At 42.1% G+C, this 23,517-nt stretch overlaps 1 protein-coding gene across 8 annotated transcripts in view; it reads right to left on the bottom strand.

The window, feature by feature from the left end:
• Nucleotides 1–23,517, bottom strand: part of DISP1 (dispatched RND transporter family member 1) — a 115,267-nt gene that overhangs the window by 87,511 nt on the left and 4,239 nt on the right. For 3 of the 8 annotated variants that reach the window (XM_036354720.1, XM_036354724.1, XM_036354727.1), the window contains exon 2: nucleotides 6,338–6,533. The exons of 3 other annotated variants lie outside the window; for them this stretch is intronic. In XM_036354720.1, coding sequence (XP_036210613.1) covers nucleotides 6,338–6,399 — 62 coding nt within the window. In that variant the 5' untranslated portion in view covers nucleotides 6,400–6,533. Of the gene's footprint in view, nucleotides 1–5,772; nucleotides 5,959–6,337; nucleotides 6,534–23,517 lie in introns of those variants that run through there. 2 more of the 8 variants (XM_036354723.1, XM_036354726.1) reach the window with 1 other exon arrangement.

Consider the following 23,517-nt stretch of genomic DNA (forward strand, 5'->3'; position numbering starts at 1 on the left):
GTTGGAGAGAACCATTTGTTTGCCAAAGTTTTATTCAACATCGAAGTCAGGCTGGGCATTGGTCACAGCAGTGCGGCTATTTACAGAGATAACTCCATGACTGTCTTATTTACGCTTTCATTTAAATCAGGGGTGGGAACGTCTGGCCCACGGGGCCATATAGGGCCTGTGAAATCATTTGGTCTGGCCCTACCAAGGCATTAGGGGTGGGTTCATTAAAAGTTTGCCCAAATTGCCCTAACCGGTTTGGCTCAGTGGATAGAGCGTCAGCCTGCGGACTGAAGGGTCCCAGGTTCGATTCCAGTCAAGGGCATGTACCTTGGTTGCGGGCACATCCCCAGTGGGGAGTGTGCAGGAGGCAGCTGATTGACTGTTTATCTCTCATCGATGTTTCTAACTCTCTATCCCTCTCCCTTCCTCTCTGTAAAAAATCAATAAAATATATATTTTTTTAAAAACTTTGACCAAATACAGCAGGCTAATTTTTAAGTTGATCATTTTGTATGGCTCACGAATGAAGTTATAAATATCCAAATGGCCCTTGGCAGAAAAAAAGGTTCCCCACCCCTCATTTCAATCCTTAAAACATATATTTATCACATATTGCCAGGGCCTGGACAAGATGCTAGGGATATAAAACAGTATCATGAAGCCAAGTTTTTCACTGTTGGAGAAGGGAGTCATCAACATGGAGGACTGGGATAAATCCTGGGGTGCTGGATTTGAAATGGAATAATGACTATGAACTCTTAAATTAGATATAGAACTTTAATTTAGACATAGACGTAGACATAGACGTACACACACGCGCACACGCACACACACACACACACACACACACACTTCCTAGCTCAGTCTGAGAGATCGAAGACCTGAGAGCTTCTAGAACCAATGGTACAGTAGAGCGATGAGCACACCCAGATCTTGATTTTAAATACCATTCACCAGGAAAGGGAGTCAGGGCCCCTTAAAAAAGGCTGAGCTCAGGGCTGGGGCAAGGAAGGACTTAGGGCATCTTGTTACACCAGAAAGTAAGAAATTCCCCAAGAATGATGAAAACATATCACAAGGACAGGGGAGCAGTTGGTAGGGGCGCCACAGGACAGATCTAGAATCATTCAAGAATCAAAACAATTAACGACAGAATGGAATGTAACTCCTTGAATAAAGTAAGAATCTACGAGTTCAAACTAATGCAAATGAAAAATAAAGACAAGGGGGAAAGGAAGCGCTTCCTTAGAGCATAAAGCCAATGACTGAATGTGGGAGAACGAACGAGGGTGCGGTGAAAGTTTAATGAGAAACAAGACATTTTCAGTTCCAAAGTGTCTCCCCACAAATTACACATTAATTGCAAAAGAGAAGCGGTAATTGGACAGTGGAGAAACCTTTTGGATATAATGCAACCAAGTGAAAACTCAGTAATATTTGCACGCTGATGCCCTGTGCCTGCTGATATAATCTACTGAGAAGGCACAACCTCCCTTCCATGGCTTTCCTTCCAATGACAACCTGATAATTAGACAAACCCAAAGTGAGGGCTCTCCTACAAAATAACTGCCTGTACCCTTCAAAATATGTCCAGGTCAAGACAGAAAAAGAAAGGCTAACGAACTATTCCAAACGAAAGGAGGCCAATTAGACATGAAAATCAAGTGGAATGTGTCCTCCCGGATTGGATACTGGACTGAGAAAAAAAATAGCTACAAAAGATATTATTGAGACAATGGACAAATTTGCATATGGACTAGAAAATGGTATTATATCAAGGTGAAATTTCCAGATTTTGATAAGTGTACTGTATTTTATAAGAGAATGCTCTTCTTAGGAAATACGTACTGAAGTGGGTAAGGGTAAATGAACACAATGTTGGCAACTAATTCTCAAGTGGTTCAGAAAACCATTACGCATATATTTAAAACTGAGTGCGCAATCGGTAAATCTCAGTAAACAGTATAACTACATGGCATTTCCTTGTACCAATTTTATAATTCTTCTTGAAGTTTGAATTTATATCAATATTAAAAGTGATAAAGAGCCCTAATCTGTTTGGCTCAGTGGATAGAGCATCAGCCTGTGGACTCAAGGGTCCCAGGTTCAATTCCGGTCAAGGGCATGTACCTTGGTTGCATGCACGTCCCCTGTAGGGTATGTGCAGGAGGCAGCTGATCGATGTTTCTCTCTCATCGATGTTTCTAACTCTCTATCCCTCTCCCTTCCTCTCTGTAAAATGTCAATAATAAAATATATTTTTTTAAAAAAGTGATAAACAAAACATTCTAGTTCTTTCATTCATAAATGTAGCCATTCAGTTAACAGTTAAGATTCTACTATTCGTCAGACAGTGGGCACAGACGAGCAGAACACAGATCCCTACCCTTGAGGACATCCCAGTCTTGTTCTATGATTTCTATAACAAGAATTATCCTGAACATAAACACATACTGTCCACCCACTTCAACATTCTGACCCAAAATGGCAAATGGCATCGATGGGTATCTTGTGGCAGGAAATGGCTGCTCTCCATGACACCAACATTAAAAACTTAGGGGCAAATCCCTCATGCATCCTTCCTTGTCCTTAACACCCTATTACACGCCTGTCCTCCGCTGTAGTATGTCTATCACCAAGCTGGTGTCTATGCCGGCCCTGAACAAAGCCGGGCTGTGTGGGTGTGGAGAGGCCGCCGTCTCCAGTTGCTGGAATGTCAGGCCCACGATCACCGGCTTCTCATGGGAAAAAGGCAAACCCTGCCTTCAGGTCCCGACCAAGAAAATTAAAAACAGTAAGCAGCCGTACCTGGATTAGTCATGAGTGACAGCCACGCAGCCTGCAACTATTAGTTGCATCTGGGCCGGAAGGAATCTCGGTGGAGGGATTTAGGCTGCAGCGCTGCTATTTGCTGGGAATTTGGAAAATTAAACACGGATCCCCTGGAAGTAGAATGTGCCCGTACAGACCACAGGACCTGCAGGCAGTTGCAGCCCAAGGTCTAATGTGAGATCTACTAAAAGACAGTGTGAATAAAGAATAAAGTGTTCAATACTCCCATTTGAACTCGATAAAACATCAGTGACATCCACGGGGCTCAACATATTCACATCTTGGAGCTGCCAAGCTAAATAATTTAGTATCTTTTTGAACAGAAAAGTCTTTCCCCCCCAGGACATATTTTTCAAAATATTAAATGTCCTGTTAGTTTAGACCTCTTGCAAGCAGCTGCATTCCTTTTTGGAAACTGGAGAATGATGGTCTGCCTCTTCTATAATTGGAGAAAAATTCCAGTCACATTAGGTATTGAGCCTTCAAATCGCATACCTCCGGAGCTTAAAAACTGGGGTCCTCTTAACCGTATGCAAAACTTGAAACAGTCAAAACTCTTCCAAGGGTAGAAATAAAAGGGAGGAAGCATTTCTCGCGGCAAAATTAAGCCAGCGATCCCTTTACATTTCATTTCTTTAAGCATGGAAAACACCGAGCAGGCGAATGAGATTAACTGGGAAAGGCAGAGCGCCCTGGCATAATGAATGAAGACTTAGGCCCTGACTTAAGAAGCATGGTGCCGTGGCTCTATCTGCTGGTGCACAGTAACGATTTCCATGTGCTAACCCCTGTAAAGGTTAAGAATCATTATTAGCTAAAATATGCTGCTTTCTAAACAGTTCAGTGTGTCGGTTACTTCCCCGTATAGCCTTCTTAATGAGCATAATGCACTTTTCCATTGGGTTAGAAGATTTAGGAACGTAACTTTCAGGGCTTTTGAATATTAACTCATTGCTTAAATCTGCCATTGCTAACAGGTCTTCTGCAATTCCTTGCCCTTGAGAAAAACATAAATACACATACACACACACACACACAGAAAAACATAAATACACATACACACACACACACAGAAAAACATACATACACACATACACACACACAGAGAGAAAAACATGAATACACATACACACACACATAAATACGCTGTGGGACTCATGTCCTGTTCCTTTCCCCACTTCCCTGTCTACGAGGAGAGGGCGCAGGAGGGATGGTAGGAGGAAGGAATAGGGGAGCCGGTGATGAGGCTCCTTGTCACACAAGGAAACCCTCCCGACTGGTACACTAACCCCCTTGCTCAGGAAGACCCTCTGGCACAGAAGCAAGAATTGGTTCACTGTTTTCAAGTTGTTGTTGTTTTGCTTTGTGTCTAGTAGTAGCTCCCTAGTTATAAAGGAAAGGGGGTGGGCAGCGACCCCTCTCTTCTTAGGAAAGTCTTTTTTTTTTTAATGTATGTTTTTGATTATAGAGAGAAATGGAGAGAGAGATAGAAACATCAATGATGAGAGAGAAACATCGATTGGCAGCCTCCTGCACGCCCCCTACTGGGGATTGAGTTTGCAACCAGAGCTTATACCCTGGCCAGGAATGGAACGTGCAGCCTCTTGGTGCAGGGGACAACACTCAAACCAACTGAGCCACCCTGGCCGGTATGGATGGCATTCTAAAGAAAACGCACCCTTCCTCGGGCCCTAACCGTTTCTTCACTGCACTTACCACTATCTGTATAGAAACACACACACTATACGTGTGCATACGTATGTGTATGTATATATACATATGTGTGTAGATGTATTTATGTGTGTGTGTATATGTATTTATGTTTTTCTCAAGGGCAAGGACCTCAAGTGTCATGTTCACCATTGTACACCCAGAGCACATGCTAGGTACTCAGTTTATTTTTGATAAATATGTATATGGTGCCCTAACCGGTTTGGCTCAGTCAATAGAGCATCAGCCTGTGGACTGAAGGGTCTCAGGTTCGATTCTGGTCAAGGGCATGTACCTTGGTTGCGGGCACATTCCCAGTGGGGAGTGTGCAGGAGACAGCTGAATCGATGTTTCTAACTCTTTATCCCTCTCCCTTCCTCTCTGCAAAAAAAATCAATAAAATATATTTAAATATATATATATATGTGTGTGTGTGTGTGTGTGTGTGTGTGTGTGTGTATGTATGTATATGTATGTATGTATATATATATTGCTGTGTTGGCTAAGCTCCACACACTAAGTAAGCAGGATTGACTACCCGTATTTTTTTATGTATGTGGGGGCGGTGAGGAGGTAAGGGGTCTGTTTGGTAATTGGGTCTGATTACTCCCCAGTGGAATCCACACCCTGGAAAATGGGCGTTTAATTTTTATGCCCAGAGTTATCAGGACAGAGATGAAAACAGCGCTCTTTTCAAAGGGATGTTTTTCTCCTCTAGACTTTTGCACATGGTAGGACGTGTGAAGAATGTGCTTCTTGGGTATCTTCTTTTCCTGGAGGAGTTTGAAATTTTTCAGGCTGTCAGGATGACTCATGTGAATGATGATTTTTAGTTAAGAAAACAACTTGCGCTCTTCGGCCAACTCGAAAAAAACTCCCCAAAGTCCACGTTACTGTTTTGTTATCGTTGACATGCCTGCCTTCAAAGGCTTCAGAGAAACCCCAAATGCCGTCAATCTGGAATTTTCGCTAATGAATTTATAACTCATTCCAAATCCATTGGTTTCTCACTAGACAACTGATTTCTAAAATATTGGATGCTTTGTTTCCAAGTTGGCTGGGCTGTATCATACAGAAATGGAAAAGAAATTACAATGAGAAATATCTACTTTGGTTGAAATGGAGCTGGCCATATGGAATGCATAATGTTGTTTCTCTAAAACCAGTAACATTTTGCAAAACAAAGCTGTTACACAAATAGTAAAGCACAACACAATACGGCAATAGCTGATGAATTACCTGGGAATTCAATGCCTTTGTAATAAATACTATGGTACAGATCTCCCACGCTCTCCGAGTCTAGATAGCAGAGTGGTGAGATCTTCCCAAGTCTAAAGAGGTCCCCTCATACCAACGAGGCAACTGGTGAAGAGACCCAACAAGTCATCTGGGAGGGAGGGTAGTGACAGCCCATCGATCAATGGTTCTTAACCTTGGAGAAAGCGTGAAATCCTCCGAAACCAGGGGAAGAACTACGGAACCTTCCCCTCATCCCATTTTGTGTCCAGTGTCGGGGGTTTTTTAGGTCTCTGAAGGGCATTCAAAGGTCTCAGGTGAAGAGGCGCCGAGGCAGAGATGCAAGCCTATGAAGGGAAAGGAAAGGATGGCCACGGAGCCTGCCAAACAAAATAACAGCAATTGGGAAATACCTAAAGCTGATAAGCACTTGGGGGAAAAGAGAGTTAAAAGACAGAAAGGTGGGAAGATTAGAAAACTAAAGAGAAAAGGGAAAATAAAAGCAAGCAGAGGAGTAAAGGAAGATGGAGGGAACGCACACGAGGGGTGAAGGTCTGCTCTCACTGACCTTGGCCGCCCGCGTTTACTCAGTGCTGCTCGTGTGCTCATGATATGCTCAGCATTTTTCATGTAATTAAAGCTTACACATCTTCAGTGTGTAAGACCTATCTTATATGTTCCACAGCTCAAGGAACCGGCACAGAAAGACTGGGTCTGCTGTTCAGTAGGCTAGCCAGTGACGGGGCTGGGATTTAAACAGAGACCTGCAAAAAAAGTAAATAAATAAAAATAAACAGAGGCCTGCTGTTTGATCCCAACGCCAGCCCCGGAGTCCTTACAGCCATGCCCCTCTACCGCCTGTCTTCCTGACTCTGAGACGCAGCTCTAGACCAAAAAAGAGTACATATCTGTACTCTTCCTGAAGACAATTTTCTAATAATGAAAAGTGATGCTGCATAGCATACATTATCTGTCTTAACAGACACTGAACCAGAATCTAGATTATTCTCCTCAAGATCTGAAAGGCTCATGATTTTATTTTCCAGTTTTGTTGAGATGGAACTGACATATAACATTGTGTGTCATGATTTTCATTCCAACGGAAATGGTACTTTTATGTATGTTTTTAATTTCTGGAAATTCCATTCAAAAGATTTCATATGCTTTAAAATAAAAACAAAAATGTACTAGAAATATGGCCTGTATGCCTGGCCGGTGTGGCTCAGTGGTTGAGCATTGACTCATGAACCAGGAGGTCACGTTTTGATTCCTGGTCAGGGCACATGCCTGGGTTGCAGGCTCAATCCCCAGTTGGGGGCATGCAGGAGGCAGCTGATCGATGACTGTCTCTCATCATTGATGCTTCTATCTCCCTCTCCCTATCACTTCCTCTCTGAAATCAAGAAAAACATGTATTAAAAATTAAGTTAAAATTATAAAAAAAGAAAAGAAGTGTGACCTGTAACAGTCCACTGGCTTTCACCCAGATCACGCACCGAGGTCTCTGAATTGCGTGGCTTCCCTGCATGGTATGGGTTTGTCGGACTGGCCGCCAGCTGTCTCACTTTTCTTGTTTGTAACAATACTGTGTTGTTAAAGCTGCCTTCCCCAATCACGGATACTTTTTCAGCAACATTGATCTTGAAAGGTTTATGCTCCACAGATTTGATCTATTGCATCCCTGCATGGTTTTGATTTAGAGAGCCTTCTTGGTATGAATACTAGGCTTACAAGTAACTTCATTCTTCTCAGAATTCCAGTAATTGGTGTTTTTCACATGGTTACCAAGCGAAAAATAGAACGCATGCTTCAAAGCCGGCTGCCCCCTGACAATGTGTTTCTCTTTTATACGTGAGTGGTGGAAATCATCATGTCACAGGTGTGGAACGTATAGAGAACAGATGCCAGGGTTTTAAACTGCACTGATTTACCTTATGAAAATACAAATTAATTACATGATTTGAGTCACAGAACTAGAAGAGGCAGTGAGAGAAAACAATTTTAGCACGAGGTCCGAAACTACCATCGTTTCGTTAATATGTAGCGTGTATGCAGTGCCCCTTCAGGATGCAACGTGGAATACAGAGTTAACATCTTGCAAAGCAGAAAACATACAAAAGAAGCATTCCAAAAATGTGGCCTTTTGCCTTCTTTGTGATGGGTATCACTTAAGAATTTGAGGGTAGGAGGTGGGGGGACAAATAAGTACTTTGAAATATAGTTCCCAGGAAGTTAGCATAAAAATACTATTTAAGTATTCTCATCATCCCATCCATATGTTTAGGAAAATGTCTCAGTGAAAGTGTGCTGTTCTGATATAAATATTTCCACAGCAGCAGAAAACAACTAAAAACATTGGTGTATATAAGCATATGTATTTTTCACACTGTTTATATTTTATTTCTTTATATGTCTGTTTCCCCATTTAGATATGAGCTGTTCAGGTGCTCAAGGTAGAAGTTGTGTTCTGCTCTATGCTCAGCGACTGGCACACTGCTGGTGCTCAATAAATACTTGTTAAATGAAAAAAAATACTTGTTAAATGAAATAAGACATAATCTCTGCCTATAAAGAGGCTGTAATCTTGAACACCTACAATTCTAAATAACTGTCATCTAACTTGGTTGCATTTCTTCACATAATTTATCTATACATAAAGAATATCAGCTCTTGCCATTCTATAAGCACAGTATAAAAATTAGGAGGTCTAGCCCCAGCTGGTTTGGCTCAGTGGATAGAGTGTCAGCCTGCTGAAGGGTCCCGGGTTAGATTCTGGTCAAGGGCACATGCCCAGGTTGCGGGCTCAATCTCCAGTAGGGGGCTTGCAGGAAGCAGCTGATCAGTGATTCGCTCTCATCACTGATGTTTCTCTCTCTCTCCCTCTCCCTTCCTCCCTGAAATCAATACAAATATATTTTACAAAATAAAATAAATAAGGATAATACAATCTTACTTGCATGAAAAGTATGATGTGAGATGTCTGCATATCTAAACAAAGAATGAAAGAATATCCTTCTAAGTGGTTATGCTGTGATGGAAATAGGAGGGAAGTACAGTGGAAACCATTTTGGTGGCATCATTTATTTCTTTTTACAAGATAATTCTTTTATATAGCAGATATATCGTAGCTTTATTACAAAACTATAATATTGTTAAGCTATAAAAAAAATACCGGAATAGAGACTATATAACAACATAGAAAATTGGTTACAGTGGGTTGATAAAAAGAAGTGTTTTCACTAAGAATCTGGCTATGCCCCAACATGTGTGCTTAGGGACAAGGACTAAATGCCCTGCTGTCACATGAGTCAAGAGTGTGAGAACAGAGCTCTTCTCTATTCATCATAAATCTTTTCCTTTTCCTTGTCCTATATTCCAGTCCTGGACACAGACCATACTATTTCCCGGAACCATAAGCCTTAGCCTCATCTTTGCTCGCCATCCAATTCATGCTCGCTCCCCATCCAATTTATTCTGTCTCTAAAATGCCATCAAATCTCTCCTCTTCCCTGCTCTCCTAGTTCGGGTTATTATCAACTCACACCATGTTTTTACTTTTGGTTGCAATCTTTACACTGTCACTAAATGTTTGTCCACGTACAAACATTTTCAATGGGTTTCTACTGACCACACACACACACACACACCATACTCAATATGCACAAAAAATAACTCAAAATGGATTACAGACATAAAAGTAAAAGCTAAAAATTATAAAATTTCTAAAACAAAAACAAAAACAAAAAAACTAGGATGAAATCTTTAAGACCTTAACTAGGCTGGGCAAAGATTTCTTAGACAAGGTACAAAAAGCATGAACCAGGAAAGAATAACTGATAAACTAAACATCAAAATGAAAATGTATGCCCTCCCAAAACACCACCAAGAAAATGAAAAGGCAAGCCATACACTGGAGAAAATATTCAAAATATACAGAGCCACCAAAGGACTTCTATCCAGAACATATAAAGAACTCTTGAAATTCAATAACAACAAGACAACCCAATTAAAAAATGGGGGAAAGATTTGAATACTGCGTTTGAATTTTTGTCATCTGGCTATTCCTTCTTTATATTCAAAACAACTCTTTCATGGTCTACAATTAAAATTAAGCAACTGCTGTACACACTGGGGAGTTATTCTAAACTCTGTTTCATAATACCTTAAACTACTCACTTAGAAATACAATTATCGATACAAAACCCATTGTAATTGTTTCATTCTGTTGCTCTGCGTCATGGCACGGTGCCACATAACGTAGTTCTCTGCATTCTGAAAAACTCAATGTCTTACTTAGAAACAGCTTTGAAAATTGGCTCATGGCCTACTTGCAACTGATACCGTAGCTTAAATACCTTTCCAGCAAAGTTACACTAACTTCAAAATATTCTGGGATCAGCCATTAGAATGTTTTTGTTTCGGTTACAACACTAATGAGCACCAAATGTTAGAATTTGTTTTAACGACCTAATACATGAAGGATTTTCTTAAAAGGAGAGGCTGGCTCAGCCATCCATTATAGAGCAAAAGGTAGATTAGCTGGTACCGATATAGATAATACTTGAAAGATTTAATGTACTTAAGTGTAGAATCCAGCATTAAAAAAGTTAAATTCAGAAAGCCTGCTCAATTAGCCATCTTACTTTTTCTCTATAAAAACACCAAACTCCTGGCTTCTAAGCGACACTTGAAACCCTCCTCCCCTTCATTCCGTGCAGAAGCCCTTAGCCCTCACCTTGACTTCCCCACTCCCGTAAAATGGGCAGTAATACTATTCTTGGCTGTATTTCCTTCTGCTGGGAACGAACATAAAGTATCAAAGGAAGCAACAGCAGTTAGAGGAAATCTCAACATACCAGGCCTGCTAATCCCGGCAAGGACCACTGATATGAGATCCGGGGAAACACATGTGTGCATGCTGTTTTAAATACGCAAACACAGAGCAGCGAATGGGCTATTCGGGCAATATTCCGAGATGAGTGTTTAGCCTGTGAAAAGGTAGCACTTTAAGGACAACTGCAGTTCCCAGGGTGTCTTTCCCAGTCCCAACACCACACCCCAAGGAGGGTGCATCTGCCATTGTCTTCGGAGGCAGCCATGATGGTGACACCATTTATCTGCTTTTGCTGCAGACTCTTCTGTGGGGCAGCACCCACGTTCAGACCTCCCCAACATCCTTCCATCTCGGTTGCCACAACCACCACTAATCATCTCATCTTTCCTTCCCAGCATGGTTTCGTTTTTCTCTTCTTTTTTGGTTGCTCTTGTGATTTGACACTTCTTGGCCTTTGTGGTGTGTGTGTGTGTTGTGTGTGTGTGTGTGTGTGTTTGTGTGTCATCTTCTTCATCCATTCATCCATCAGTGAACATTGAGGTTGTTTCCATATCTTGGCTATTGTAAATAATGCCACAGTAAACATGGGGGTGCATATGCCTTTTCGATTAATGTCTTTGTTTTCAGATAAATACCCAGAAGTGGAATTACTAGATCCTATCGTAGTCCTATTTGTAATTTTGTGAAGCATCTCCATATTGTTTTCCATGGTGGCTGAACCAATTTCCATTCCCACCAACACTGCACAAGTGTTCCCTTTCCTCCACACCTCGTCCACATTTGCTATTTCTTGTCTTTTTGATAACAGCCATCCTAACAGATATGAAGTGCTACATCATTTAGCTTTGGATTTGTGCTTCCCTGATGATTAATGACATGAAGCGTCTTCTTGCGTACCAGTTGGCCATCTGTAAGTCATCTTTGGAAAAATGTATTCAGATCCCCTGCCCCTTTTTTCATCAAATTGTTTTTTGCTATTGGCTTGTATGAGTTCTTTATGTCTATTTTTATATCAACTCCTTATCAGGTATATGATTTGCAAATATTTTCTCCCAGGCAGTAGACAACCCACAACTCTTTACAGCAGAGTTTTGTTTAGGCCACTAGGTAGACTGCAACAAACTGTAATAGCTGCGATAAACAAATACAAAAGTACCAGGGTGTCAATAAGATGGACGTTTATTTCTCTCTCTCAGGACAGTTGGCAGGTGGGGGAGTGATCTAGGGTGGGCAGAGAGCTCTACTCCAAGGAGCCCAGAAGAGCTGGTTGGGACGTCATCTCCATCCCTTAGCGTCCTCTCTGGGCCCAGGGCTGCTGCTTTCATTCTTGTCACTGCCCAGCCAAAGAGGAAAAGGAAACAAGGACTTCCAGGGCAAGTGGCTTGGTCTGTAAGGAGATGACCCCAGAAGGTGCCCACATCTCTTCCTTTTACATCCCGGGGTCCCACACTGAGTCACGGAGTTCCATTTAGTGTGTGTCGCTGGGAGACACACTGTAGCTGGGTGGCCGTGGGTTAGCTCACACTGGGGAGGGACTAGGAGTTCTATTTCTCAAAAGAAGAAAAAAAGACCAGTTACTGGGGTACAGTTAGCAGATTTGTCTGTATTATCAAAGATGGAGGGAGACGGTAAGGAAGGGAATGGGAAGGTGGAGAGGGATGAGGACTCCAGTACAGAGAGAATATGATATAATTAGTATGTCCTATAGCCTAAATTACTCCAATTTAGTTCACGAAGACTATTAATTTTCTTGTCAAGGATACAGATATAACCCAAGTAAAATTTAAAAATAAGTGACCCTTTCCAAATGGGAAATTACAATTTTGCTTCTGACAACTGATAAATGTCTTTTGAGTTACTGCATATAATTCAACAGAATATGGTATCTGCTCCCTCAGGAATCTATGAAGGAACATAATATGTATTTAGTCTATAAATGAGTATTGAAACTCACAAGACTGGCTCTATTTGGAATGCTCATATATCTATAAAGCTTATTGCCAATGATATACAAATACTTACACATGAAACCAAGATCAAAAACTAATGCCCATCATTAATTGAATCCCTACTATGTGCTTACCACTGTACTAGGTACCTTACATATATTATTTTTTATTCCAACAACTCTGCCAGATACTATTTCATTTTATAGCTAATAAAAAAAGAACATTCAAAAGAGGTTGAGTAACTTGCCCAACATCACTCAGCGCATGTGTAATAGAGCCAAGAGTCAAATACTTCACTTTCAAAAAAATTAACTTTAGGATATATTTCTCTGACTAGTTGAGTGCTGACCTATGAACCCGGAGGTCACAGTTTGATTTCCTGTGAGGGCACATGCCTGGGTTGTGGGCTTGATCCCCCAGTATGGGTATACAGGAGGCAGCCGATCAATGATTCTCTCTCCTCATTAATGTTTCTCTCTCTCTCCCCCTCCCTTTCTCTCTGAAATCAATAAAAATATTTTTTTGAAAAAGAGGACATTGTCTTAAAATACATAAAATCTTAACTATCATCCATTAGTATATGAACGCTGATTTGCATATTTAAAATATCAACAGGGTAGCATTTGAAAGTGTGCAGCCTGGGCGCTACAGGTGTGTAAGCTCAAAGTACACTATCTGGCTGGGACAGAGTGTCAAAGGTAAAGCCTCACGTGCCCCATTATCTTTCCCTGGACCCAGGCCAAATTCCTTTTCTGGATTCTCCATTCAATTGCTAAGCCTGGATTCCTGTGTCTGTCCACAGAGCCTCGCCAAACATCTTTCTTTTCAGTACTGTGTCCTCCAGATCCCCATCTATCATGTTGATTTTAATCAGAGGCAGACAGGGAACTCGAGAGAACCCTGCTGTTGCCTCTCCTGCCTCTTTACTGTTCGGGATTAGCCCACAGGGGTAGCTTATCTGTCCAGCTACAGAACAGGGCGCTATGCTTTCCTAAACCATGTATTCTGAGATGGGGAAGGGACAATCACACATCTGAGAAAAGCTGGTGAATAGACCACAAATGCTGCAAAGTTCTTAAACTTAGAAATAAAGAAAATGTGTAAGCACAGTTCTATAAAGATGCTGGGTACACAGTAGGGCAGCAAACAGGGTTCTGCCCTCACACAGCCCTCAAATCTGACCCTTAGCACATGGGTACTTGGGACACGCTGCCTGTCTTCAAAGGCAGAGTTCTCCCCTTACATTTGGCATTAAATAGCTCTTTAGGGTGCTATAAAATGCTCTCTTATTCAAGTCTCATTGCAACAACCAACGATAGGAAGAACTATCCCTCCCTTGATATTAAAGAGAAATCAGATTAAGAAAAACTATATTTCGTGCTCAGAGTGACACAAATAATCGAGGAGGAGCCAGGCTTCCAGCCCAGGTCTTCTGGCTCCGATTCTGCTACACTAAGGGGTCTCGGAGGAACAATGAGTCTGGTTTCTGTCAAGTGAATTTAGAGCTCAATTCCTAACATCTGAAACGCACGCTTCGGAACCCATACATCACACTGAAGTTTCACGCAGTCGTGGCAAAACAGCGGTCAGCAACTCAAGGGACATAAATTCTAAGGAACAAGGCGCACAGCAGGCCTGGGCCTGCCCTGGTCCCTTGTCCTCAGGCCAAACCCACTTCCCACTCTCCGACACGAGTCTCGCCACACAGTTTGAATATGGAACTAAACTGTCCATATTTGGTCTCTAAAATCAGAGACCCAAAGGCAATTCAGGGTAAAAAGGCAGCGAGTACCAGAGGGTACCTGTGGGACATCCAATGTTAAACGCCATCAACCCAAGACCAAGGAGTGACCTTGAACAAAAAGGCGGACATCTGGAGGGACCCACTCAATACCCCATGTCTGCCACACTGAGATGACGTCCTGTGAGGCTGTCCTAGAGACTTCACCTCCCCTACCTTACCACTCCGTTCAGTCTATTCTCAGACACAGGGGTCTAGCCCAGCTGGGTGTGTTGTAGGCAGGCAGAGGATGCGATGGCTGCCTGTCCACAATGCTTTCCAAACTCCCTTTTCTGAGTAAGAAAACAACAGCAATGACCCAAGGAATAACCATCATTCATCTCGTCTCTGTGAAAATCATTCCCCACCCCGTGTGGTACAGGTGGGGCAGTCACACACAGAACCCTGAACAGCCTCGCCCGCAGGAGGGGGGCAAGACTGTCCTGGTTAACTGTGATTTCTTTGGAGTGCTTTTGGATTTTATTTTTAACTTACTTAAATTTACACTTAAAAACTTAACTCTAACTCATTTTTATTTTCATTTTAAATCTAAGTGAAAATAACAGTAGCCAAAAGAAATAAAAAAAAATATCTAAAACAACCCTTCATTTTAAAAATTCTCAACTGAAAAAACTACTAAGTGAAATACTAAAATTTTTGTTAGTAATAATAGTTTTCTACATATTTTCTAATCAGGAACCAGAAAATGAATGTTCTTATTAAGACCTTAAACATTAGAAAATTTGATAAGAATCAATGACTTGGTGATCTGACAAATCTGTCATCACCGATCAGGCTAGCCCTGCCAGACGGTGAGAGTGTGCACAAGCTCAGTGAGCCATCAAGTAGTTGATCAGGACTCCAGCCGGAAGTTTAGAGGCTCTAGGGCAGTGGTTCTCAACCTTCTGGCCTTTAAATACAGTTCCTCATGTTATGACCCAACCATAAAATTATTTTCGTTCCTACTTCATAACTGTCACGTTGCTACTGTTATGAATCATCATGTAAATATCTGATATGTAGAATGGTCTTAGGCGACCCCCGTGAAAGGGTCGTTCGACCGCCAAAGGGGTCACGACCCACAGGTTGAGAACTGCTGCTCTAGGGCCTTGCCCTTACCCACTAGACTTTCTGCCTCGTTGGCACTTGGCACACAATTAATATTCAGTTGGTTAACAAATGAATGAATCTCACTGTTTCACAAGATGTAGAGCAGGGGTCCTCAAACTTTTTAAACAGGGGGACAGTTCACTGTCCCTCAGACCATTGGAGGGCCGGACTATAGTTTAAAAAAAAAACTATGAACAAATTCCTATGCACACTGCGGCGGCAAGAACACCCGGCGGGCCGGGTAAATGTTTTCGGCGGGCCGCATGTGGCCCGCGGGCCGTAGTTTGAGGACCCCTGATGTAGAGTCTCCTCAGGATGGCATGCAAGTCCTCCAAGTCCCAGCCCCAATCTGGCTTCCCTACTCCCTCACCTGTGCCACCTGCTACAGCCAAACTGGTCCCTCCAGCACACCCTGCAATGCCCACCTCACTCAGGCTCCCTCTGCTGGGTGTTTCCTCCTCTACGCTATGTCTCCTTATCTTCGAGTCCCAGCCCAGCTCAGGATGTCCATAAAGTTTTCTCTACTCTCTTTGTCCTGTGATAATATCTCTCTCATCTGAACTACTACAACACTACATTCAGCAATTATAGGATGTAGGGTCTTTAAGGATAAGAGATAAGAACTTACAGGTGTTTATAAATTCTCCAGCATCAAACAGAGTTCTACATACGTCATGGACATTTAGAATGTATTTGTTAGAGTGATTTAAGATACCTTTATTATCCAAAGAAAAACTTATTGCCTGGCCAGTGTTGCTCAGTGGTGGAGCACTGATCCATGAACTCGAGGTTCTGGCTCAATTCCTGGTCAGGGCACATGCACACACTACAGGCCCCTTCCATGCAGGAGGCAGCCAATCAATGTTTATTCTCTCTATCCCTCTCCCTTCCTCTCTCTCTAAAATCAATTTTTTTTAAAGATTTAAAAAATAAATAAACTACTGATTGCCTCTGAAATAATCTCCCCATTTTTGACATCATTACCTAACTTAAAGTCATAATTCCACATGTGAATGTGTGCACACATTCAAAAGCCAACCCGAGCGGTACTTAACCTGGAGGAGTAGCTCTGCCCAGATAATAATGCTGGCATTCTCCATGTTGAAACAGCCCAGTTTTTAAGAGAATCATCAGAGAAGCACCTCGCCTTAGCAGTGGTTCTCAACCTTCTGGCCCTTTAAATACAGTTCCTCATGTGGTGACCCCCAACCATAAAATTATTTTCGTTTCTACTTCATAACTGTAATGTTGCTACTGTTATGAATCGTCATGTAAATATCTGATATGCAGGATGGTCTTAGGCGACCCCTGTGAAAGGGTCGTTCGACCCCCAAAGGGGTCGCGACCCACAGGTTGAGAACCGCTGCAATTGGAGGTCAGCATATTAAAGGTCAGCATACAACTAAGATGTACACACATCCTGCAAAAGAAAGATAGGACCCAGGAATAATTTCAATAGTAACATTATGTTGAAAACAACGCAGGCATCTAAATCCCAGAGAACCATCAGTCATAGGTGCCACTTAACCACCTTTGCAGGCTCTTTGAAAACGTAGATACTGTTCTTTAGGGATTAGGCTCCTTCCCCACTAGCCCTACGACCAAAGCAGTGAGCAGATCTAAATAAAACAGAGGTTACAATATCACCTACTGTCATTTCCGAAAGACAGAGACCAAGTACCCAGCACACTATTTGACTTTTCCAATGCAATGGCCCATGAGCCTTAGCACAAAGCCAACTGTGCCGATGGAAGGCACCGTGTGGAGAGGACCAACCAAATGTGCTGCAGAAACCTCTGCACTGAAATCTGATTTAAAGGGGCCAAAGGGAGGAAGAAAGGAAGGGAGGGGGGAGGGAAGTTCCAATGAGCATACACACATTGCACAATCTTCTTTTCATGGCAGTGACCCCAAAAATAAAAAATAAAATCTGCTTGCAAAGAGTCCTTTGAAACAGCTGCTTGGTTTCATGGTCAAGTTTTGTGGTTTTTAAGACTTGAAGCTATTCAGGTCGGTGATAAACACCGACTCACATGACCCACTTGAGGAAAAGGCTGGGCAATCTGTCTGGAGTTTACATTGGCCGTGCACATGAATGTACTTAGTCATTGCTCAACATCACCGCTCACAAAGCCAGTGATTGTTTCCCCTCAAATGCTCATCTCCTCCATTAGAGCTCATTGACAACCACTGCCAAGAACCACTACATTAAGGCCGCCGGCTACAGATTGAATAACTTGATAAAGCATTAACCTCAACACATTACAAAATAGATGGGTGAAGCGCCTTTTCAATTAAAATATTATTTTTAACAGTGTTTATCTAGTGAGCAAAGGAAATCACATCATATGTAGATAATCATATTACAAGATTACATCAAAGAAAGAATATAGAAAACATGCCTTCAAGTTATTTTCTATTCTAGATGCCCTCCTAATATATACTTTAAACAAGAAGAATAAGTAAAATACAGTACACATATTATTTTTATCATGCATGATTTTTCACTTAAAAATGCATTAAAAGACACATGAGGAAAACTCATATCAAAACGCTTTTTGAGCCTAATTTTTTTATCCTCACCTGAGGATATTTTTTCCATTGATTTTTAGAGAGAGTGAAAGGGAGAGGGAGAGACTGAGAGAAAGAAACATTGATGTGAGAGAGACACATCAACTGATTGCTTCCTGCACCCACCCTGACCAGGCCAGGGATCCAGCCTGCAACCAAGGTATGTGCCCTGCAACCGAACACAGGACCCTTCGGTCCACAAGCCAACACTCTATCCACTGTGCCTAACTGGCTAAGGCAGAAAACAGATTCTTGTTCGACTTATGAAAATAGCTATATTGCCATGAAGCTAAAATTACTCAATAAGATTTTCTGAATTCTGGAGGGATCACGTAGGGAGAAAATTGTTTCATCTTTGTTCACAAAGGTACACTTTACCAAACTGCTGGAAATTATAGATAGCTTAAGAGAAAAGAGGAAAACAAACCATTAAAGAACCAGCAACGTTTCAAACAAAAAGTCATTAAAAATTATAATCATCCTCATCAGTTCGTGTAATTAATTCTTGTTCTGTTTGATCTTGGGTGAGCAGTTCTATGAATCCATCAACTTCTTCATTAGTTTAGAAAATTACTCAGTCCATTGGCACGGTCTCAAGTGATGGCTTCACTGAACATTCTCGCCTCAAGCTGATTGTAAACACTTTTGGAAAAGGATTAGGAGTGAAAAACAACTGTCTGTGAATGACAAAAGACTTTTAAATGGCTATGGTTAGAGATCCCATAAGAGGTCATTATAACGTAATTGACAGGAAAATTTGCTTATTTCAGTTACATACGATATCTTAACATAACTGGAATAGGGCTGATAACATGATGCTGAACATATCATGAGCGTCAAGGGTATTGACAAATTTGCATGAACTTCTACTAGTAACAGTGTTTATGTTTCTATAACCTATATCCTTACAAATATAGCCTAAAGAAGGTTTACCATCACTTTTTTTTTTTTAATCCTCAGCCGAGGATATATTTTCCCATTGCTTTTAAAGATGAGGAAATATCAGTTTCCTCGTCTTCATAAAAAAGAGATGGTGAGCCCAGGATCTTCACATGCAAGCCAGGATCTTAGCACAGCGCCTGGCACACGATCTGCAAAATACCATTTCCTTCCGCTTCTTTTCATGACAGTGAAGTATTCGCTGAGCAGCAGGCATTGCTTTAGATTGCTGAATTAGACTATTTCAATCAGGACTACCACAACTATTACATAGAATTCAGCCATCCTCGTCTCCTTGGCTTTCTATATATCCCTCCCTTATTCAGGACTAAAAAGCTTCCGTATGAAATTGTATTACGTGTAGTACCTAAAGCTCATTACTATTTCAAAAGTGTGCCTATGTGTGCTTAGGTTTTCAGATGAAATTCAATCTAAAGTCAAGGCCCCTTCCACAGCAAAATGTAGAGGTTAACGCTTCATGTAAGATAAAGAAAATCCAACTGTGCCTTGGTTGGTGTGGCTGTGTCATCCCGGGCACCAAGAGGTCACAATTTGATTCCAGGTCAGGGCACGTGCCTGGGTTAAGGCTCGATCCCCAGTAGGGGGCAGGTAGGAAGCAACCATTCAATGTCTCTCTCTCTCTCTCTCTCTCTCTCTCTCTCTTCTCTCTCTCTCTCTCTCTCTCTCTCTCTCTCTCTCTCCCATCTCTCTCTCTCCCCCCTCTCTCTCTCCCTCCCTCTCTCTCTAAAATCAATAAAAGCATATTTAAAAACAAAAGAAAACTCAGTTGCTGCTTTATTAGATAGCTGCCTATCCCTCCAACCCCAAACTTTCTGGGAGAAAAAGAAAAAGACTATGAATTATGTCACCTCAAAGATGTGCAACTCACTTCAGTTAATTCAAACCTGTGAAAATTAGGAACGAGTGTGTAATCCCAAAGTACAAATCAAATCAGATCATGCTGTGTGAAGGTTATGTCATGGGTTTAGGAATTGTGCTCCCAAACCTAAAGTGTTCAGTTAAAGTTTAGAAAGTCAAGCATTTCCAAATAATACTATTCCAAGATTAGCGCTAAGGAGAAAAAAGGTGAGAAACTTTGAATTCAACAACCCACATATGGATGGTCCATACCCTCCCGCCCTTTTCTAACTCTCCATGGCCCAGTTTAAATTCTGAGTGGATTTTTCTCCTCTACAACAGGCTGCTTTCAGAATGTCTCCATCTGCATATTTTATCAAATAAAAATTAATTTCCATATGTGTCTAAAATAGAGTTCAAATTATACTATAACCCAACGCAAAGACTGCTTTGACTGCTCATTTCTACAAGAACAAAGCTCTGACCACGCCAACCTGCAAGCACAGATGCCAAAGCGTTAGCCAACTGACCCCATCCTCTCACCTGGGACAAAAACGCTAGACGCTGAGAATGTTTTGCAAGAAACCAATGGGCAACCACTGAACCGAAAGATGAAGTTTTATTAGAAGAGAAATGGAAACTCGGCCTGTGTACACAGCCCCTAATGGGAAACGACAGGGGGAACTTTATGAGTGGAAACCTTACACAGAGCTGCCTTATGTCTGAAGCAGAGGCATCAGCTTGACGTACAGCAGAGCAGGCAAGGGCCCTGGCCCTCAAGTCAGGTCGCCTGGATGCAAATCCCAGCTCCAATTACTATTCATTTGCCAAGTTATTTAGCCTCCATCTACCTCAGTTTCTATGTCTGTGAAGTTGGCGTAATAATGGCCCTTAATAGGATTACAGTGAGGGTTAAATTAGATAGAACAGACGTGAAGCACTTAGCGCAGTAACTGGCACACAGTAAGTATTTAATACGTGCCAGCCAGCGTGGAATTATTATCCCCTTTCTAAAATTGTTTTATAACACCACAGTAGCAGAAGTGTCAAAAAGCATCTTGGCCCTGGTTTGGCTCAGTGGATGGAGCATCAGCCGGTGGCCTGAAGGGTCCCGGGTTCGATTCCGATCAAGGGCACGTACCTCGGTTGCAGGCTTGATCCCTGGTCCTGGTTAGGGCACGGGTGGGAGCAATCAATCAATGTGTCTCTCTTACATCGATGTTTGTCTCTCTGTCTCTCCCATCCCACCCCCCTTATACTCTCTCTAAAAATCAATGAAAAAATATCCTCGGGTGAGGATTAACAACAACAAATAAAAAAGCGCCTTGCACTGAGGTTAAACTATATTTTAGTGCCTCACTCCCTGACAGGAGTACATAACCCTAATGCCCATCAACATTCAGCAAATACAATAACGTGATCCCATACCAAACAAACACAAATTTAAAAATCCTTGAAAAGTACTAATCTGCTCACTGGAGCCCAGAGTTCTAATTACTACTAATTAGGTTACAGTATTAAGGGACTGATTAAATTTTTTCTATAATATACTGCTGCTGACGTGATCTTGCGGGGTAGCCGTAATGAAACCATACTAAAGTAAAAAAGCATCAAGACCCATCACCTATGGGGGAGGCACAGCAATTCCACAGCCCCTCTCACAGCGGGCAAGAGGGCATGAGAGCCATGGCCTATTCCACCAGCTTAGTCCTCGCCCCAATGAATGAAAGGATCTACTGCGAATCATTCCAAAAGTTTGGTTTGCATTTGGCCTTGACAGCCCGAGAAAACCTGAGCGTCTCAGGGCAAGTAACACCTCTATCTGAAACCCACAAGTTGGGGATGAAAAGGAAAGAAAGTCTCTAAGTGCTTGAATTCCACCACCCCCACCCCCAGGGAGAAAGTATTTCAGACGGAACTGTTAACTGGCAGCTGCCCCGTCAGTATCACCTAAACAGGTTTCCAGAGCAGGAATCTAATAACCACTTATTTGGCAGCCACTAATTTACTCTTCATTTCAAAGCGGCCTTTTTATCTGGGTGTAAAAGAATGAAACGGCCTAAAAAAATTTTTTTTGCAGCAGATGGAAATGCATTTATCATTATTCTCCATTATACTTTTCAGCCGGCAATAACTGTGGTTGTAAAGAAAAGAGAAAGAGAGTTTGGGTGCTTTTAATCAAAGCTTGGATTCTAGCCCTGCCCTGCAGCAGCCTGTAATATGAGGAAAGTTCCTGCTTCGAATTCCAAAAGAAATGAATTTTTATGTGAGTAGCCCCCTCTGTCCGCCGCCACCTCTCTGTTATTGCTGTGATCCACGCAGCAAATGTCACGGCATTGACTACTTTAGATGCAACGTTAATTCTGGTACCTTGGAAAAACATTCACTGATACACTGATCGCATTTCATAGAAGTTTAAAGTGCAACAAATGGACCATAAAACACTTCTAGAACAACTGCATGCGGCGGGCATCATTGTGCTTATTTTGCAGGTAAGGAAGTAAACTCAGATCATGCCAAAAACCTGGCAACCTTCTAAAGGCTCCATTTACCTCCCACACCAGTGATGGCGAACCTTTTGAGCTCGGCGTGTCAGCATTTTGAAAAAACCTAACTTAACTCTGGTGCCGTGTCACATAGACGTTTTTTGATATTTGCAACCATAGTAAAACAGAGATTTATATTTTTGATATTTATTTTATATATTTAAATGCCATTTAACAAAGAAAAATCAGCCAAAACCGGTTTGGCTCAGTGGATAGAGCGTCGGCTTGCGGACTGAAAGGTCCCAGGTTCGATTCCGGTCGAGGGCATGTACCTGGGTTGCGGGCACATCCCCAGTAGGAGATGTGCAGGAGGCAGCTGATCGATGTATCTCTCTCATTGATGTTTCTAACTCTCTATCTCTCTCCTTTCCTCTCTGTAAAAAATCAATAAAATATATTTTAAAAAAAGAAAAATCAACCAAAAAAATGAGTTCGCGTGTCACCTCTGACACGTGTGTCATAGGTTCGCCATCACTGACCTACACTGTTTTCTCAGTGCCCCACAGAATCCTAGGGTCCCCTCTAGATTTCCCGAATCGGGCCTGTGCTTACTGGGAGTACTTGGGTTCCAACACAGCAGGTTCCCTTCTTCTCAACTCCTCCAGCAAACAAGCTCTCTCGGTCCCCCGTCTCGGTCCATGCATTCTCTCTACTTACGTTCCTTTGGAATATCCCCTGTGAATCATCCCATGGCTCGCTTGTACTGACATGTAAGATCTCTTCAAGCTCCCTGGGTACCACATGTCACCATGTGCCCTCAATAGGATATGCTGTCCACTTGGAAATACCTATGACATACCCACTTCTCTCTGCCCACCCCCACCCCCCGCCCTGTCACCAAATGGCCTGAATACACCTCCATTCTCTTAACTATCAATTCATACTCGATCCCTTCCGTAGAAACTCAAAATGACCCTCTCTCCAGAAAGCCTGCCCTTGGCTCGCTTCACGTAGCTGTAGTCCCTCTTGTAGCAGAAGGCCCGCTGGCTCGGAATCCAGATCTGGCTCCCACTCCTGGTCCTTCCGCTCGCTGGCATTACCCGAGCCAATCACTCCATCTTCTGGGACCAGTTTCTACACCATAAACGTGGGCATGAGTAAACTAACCCCCAGCTCCAAGAATGTTTTATGCAAAAAGATTAGCAAGAGCATTAATTTATA

Source organism: Myotis myotis, unplaced genomic scaffold, assembly GCF_014108235.1.
Source record: "Myotis myotis isolate mMyoMyo1 unplaced genomic scaffold, mMyoMyo1.p scaffold_m19_p_21, whole genome shotgun sequence".
Taxonomy (NCBI): Eukaryota; Metazoa; Chordata; class Mammalia; order Chiroptera; family Vespertilionidae; genus Myotis; species Myotis myotis.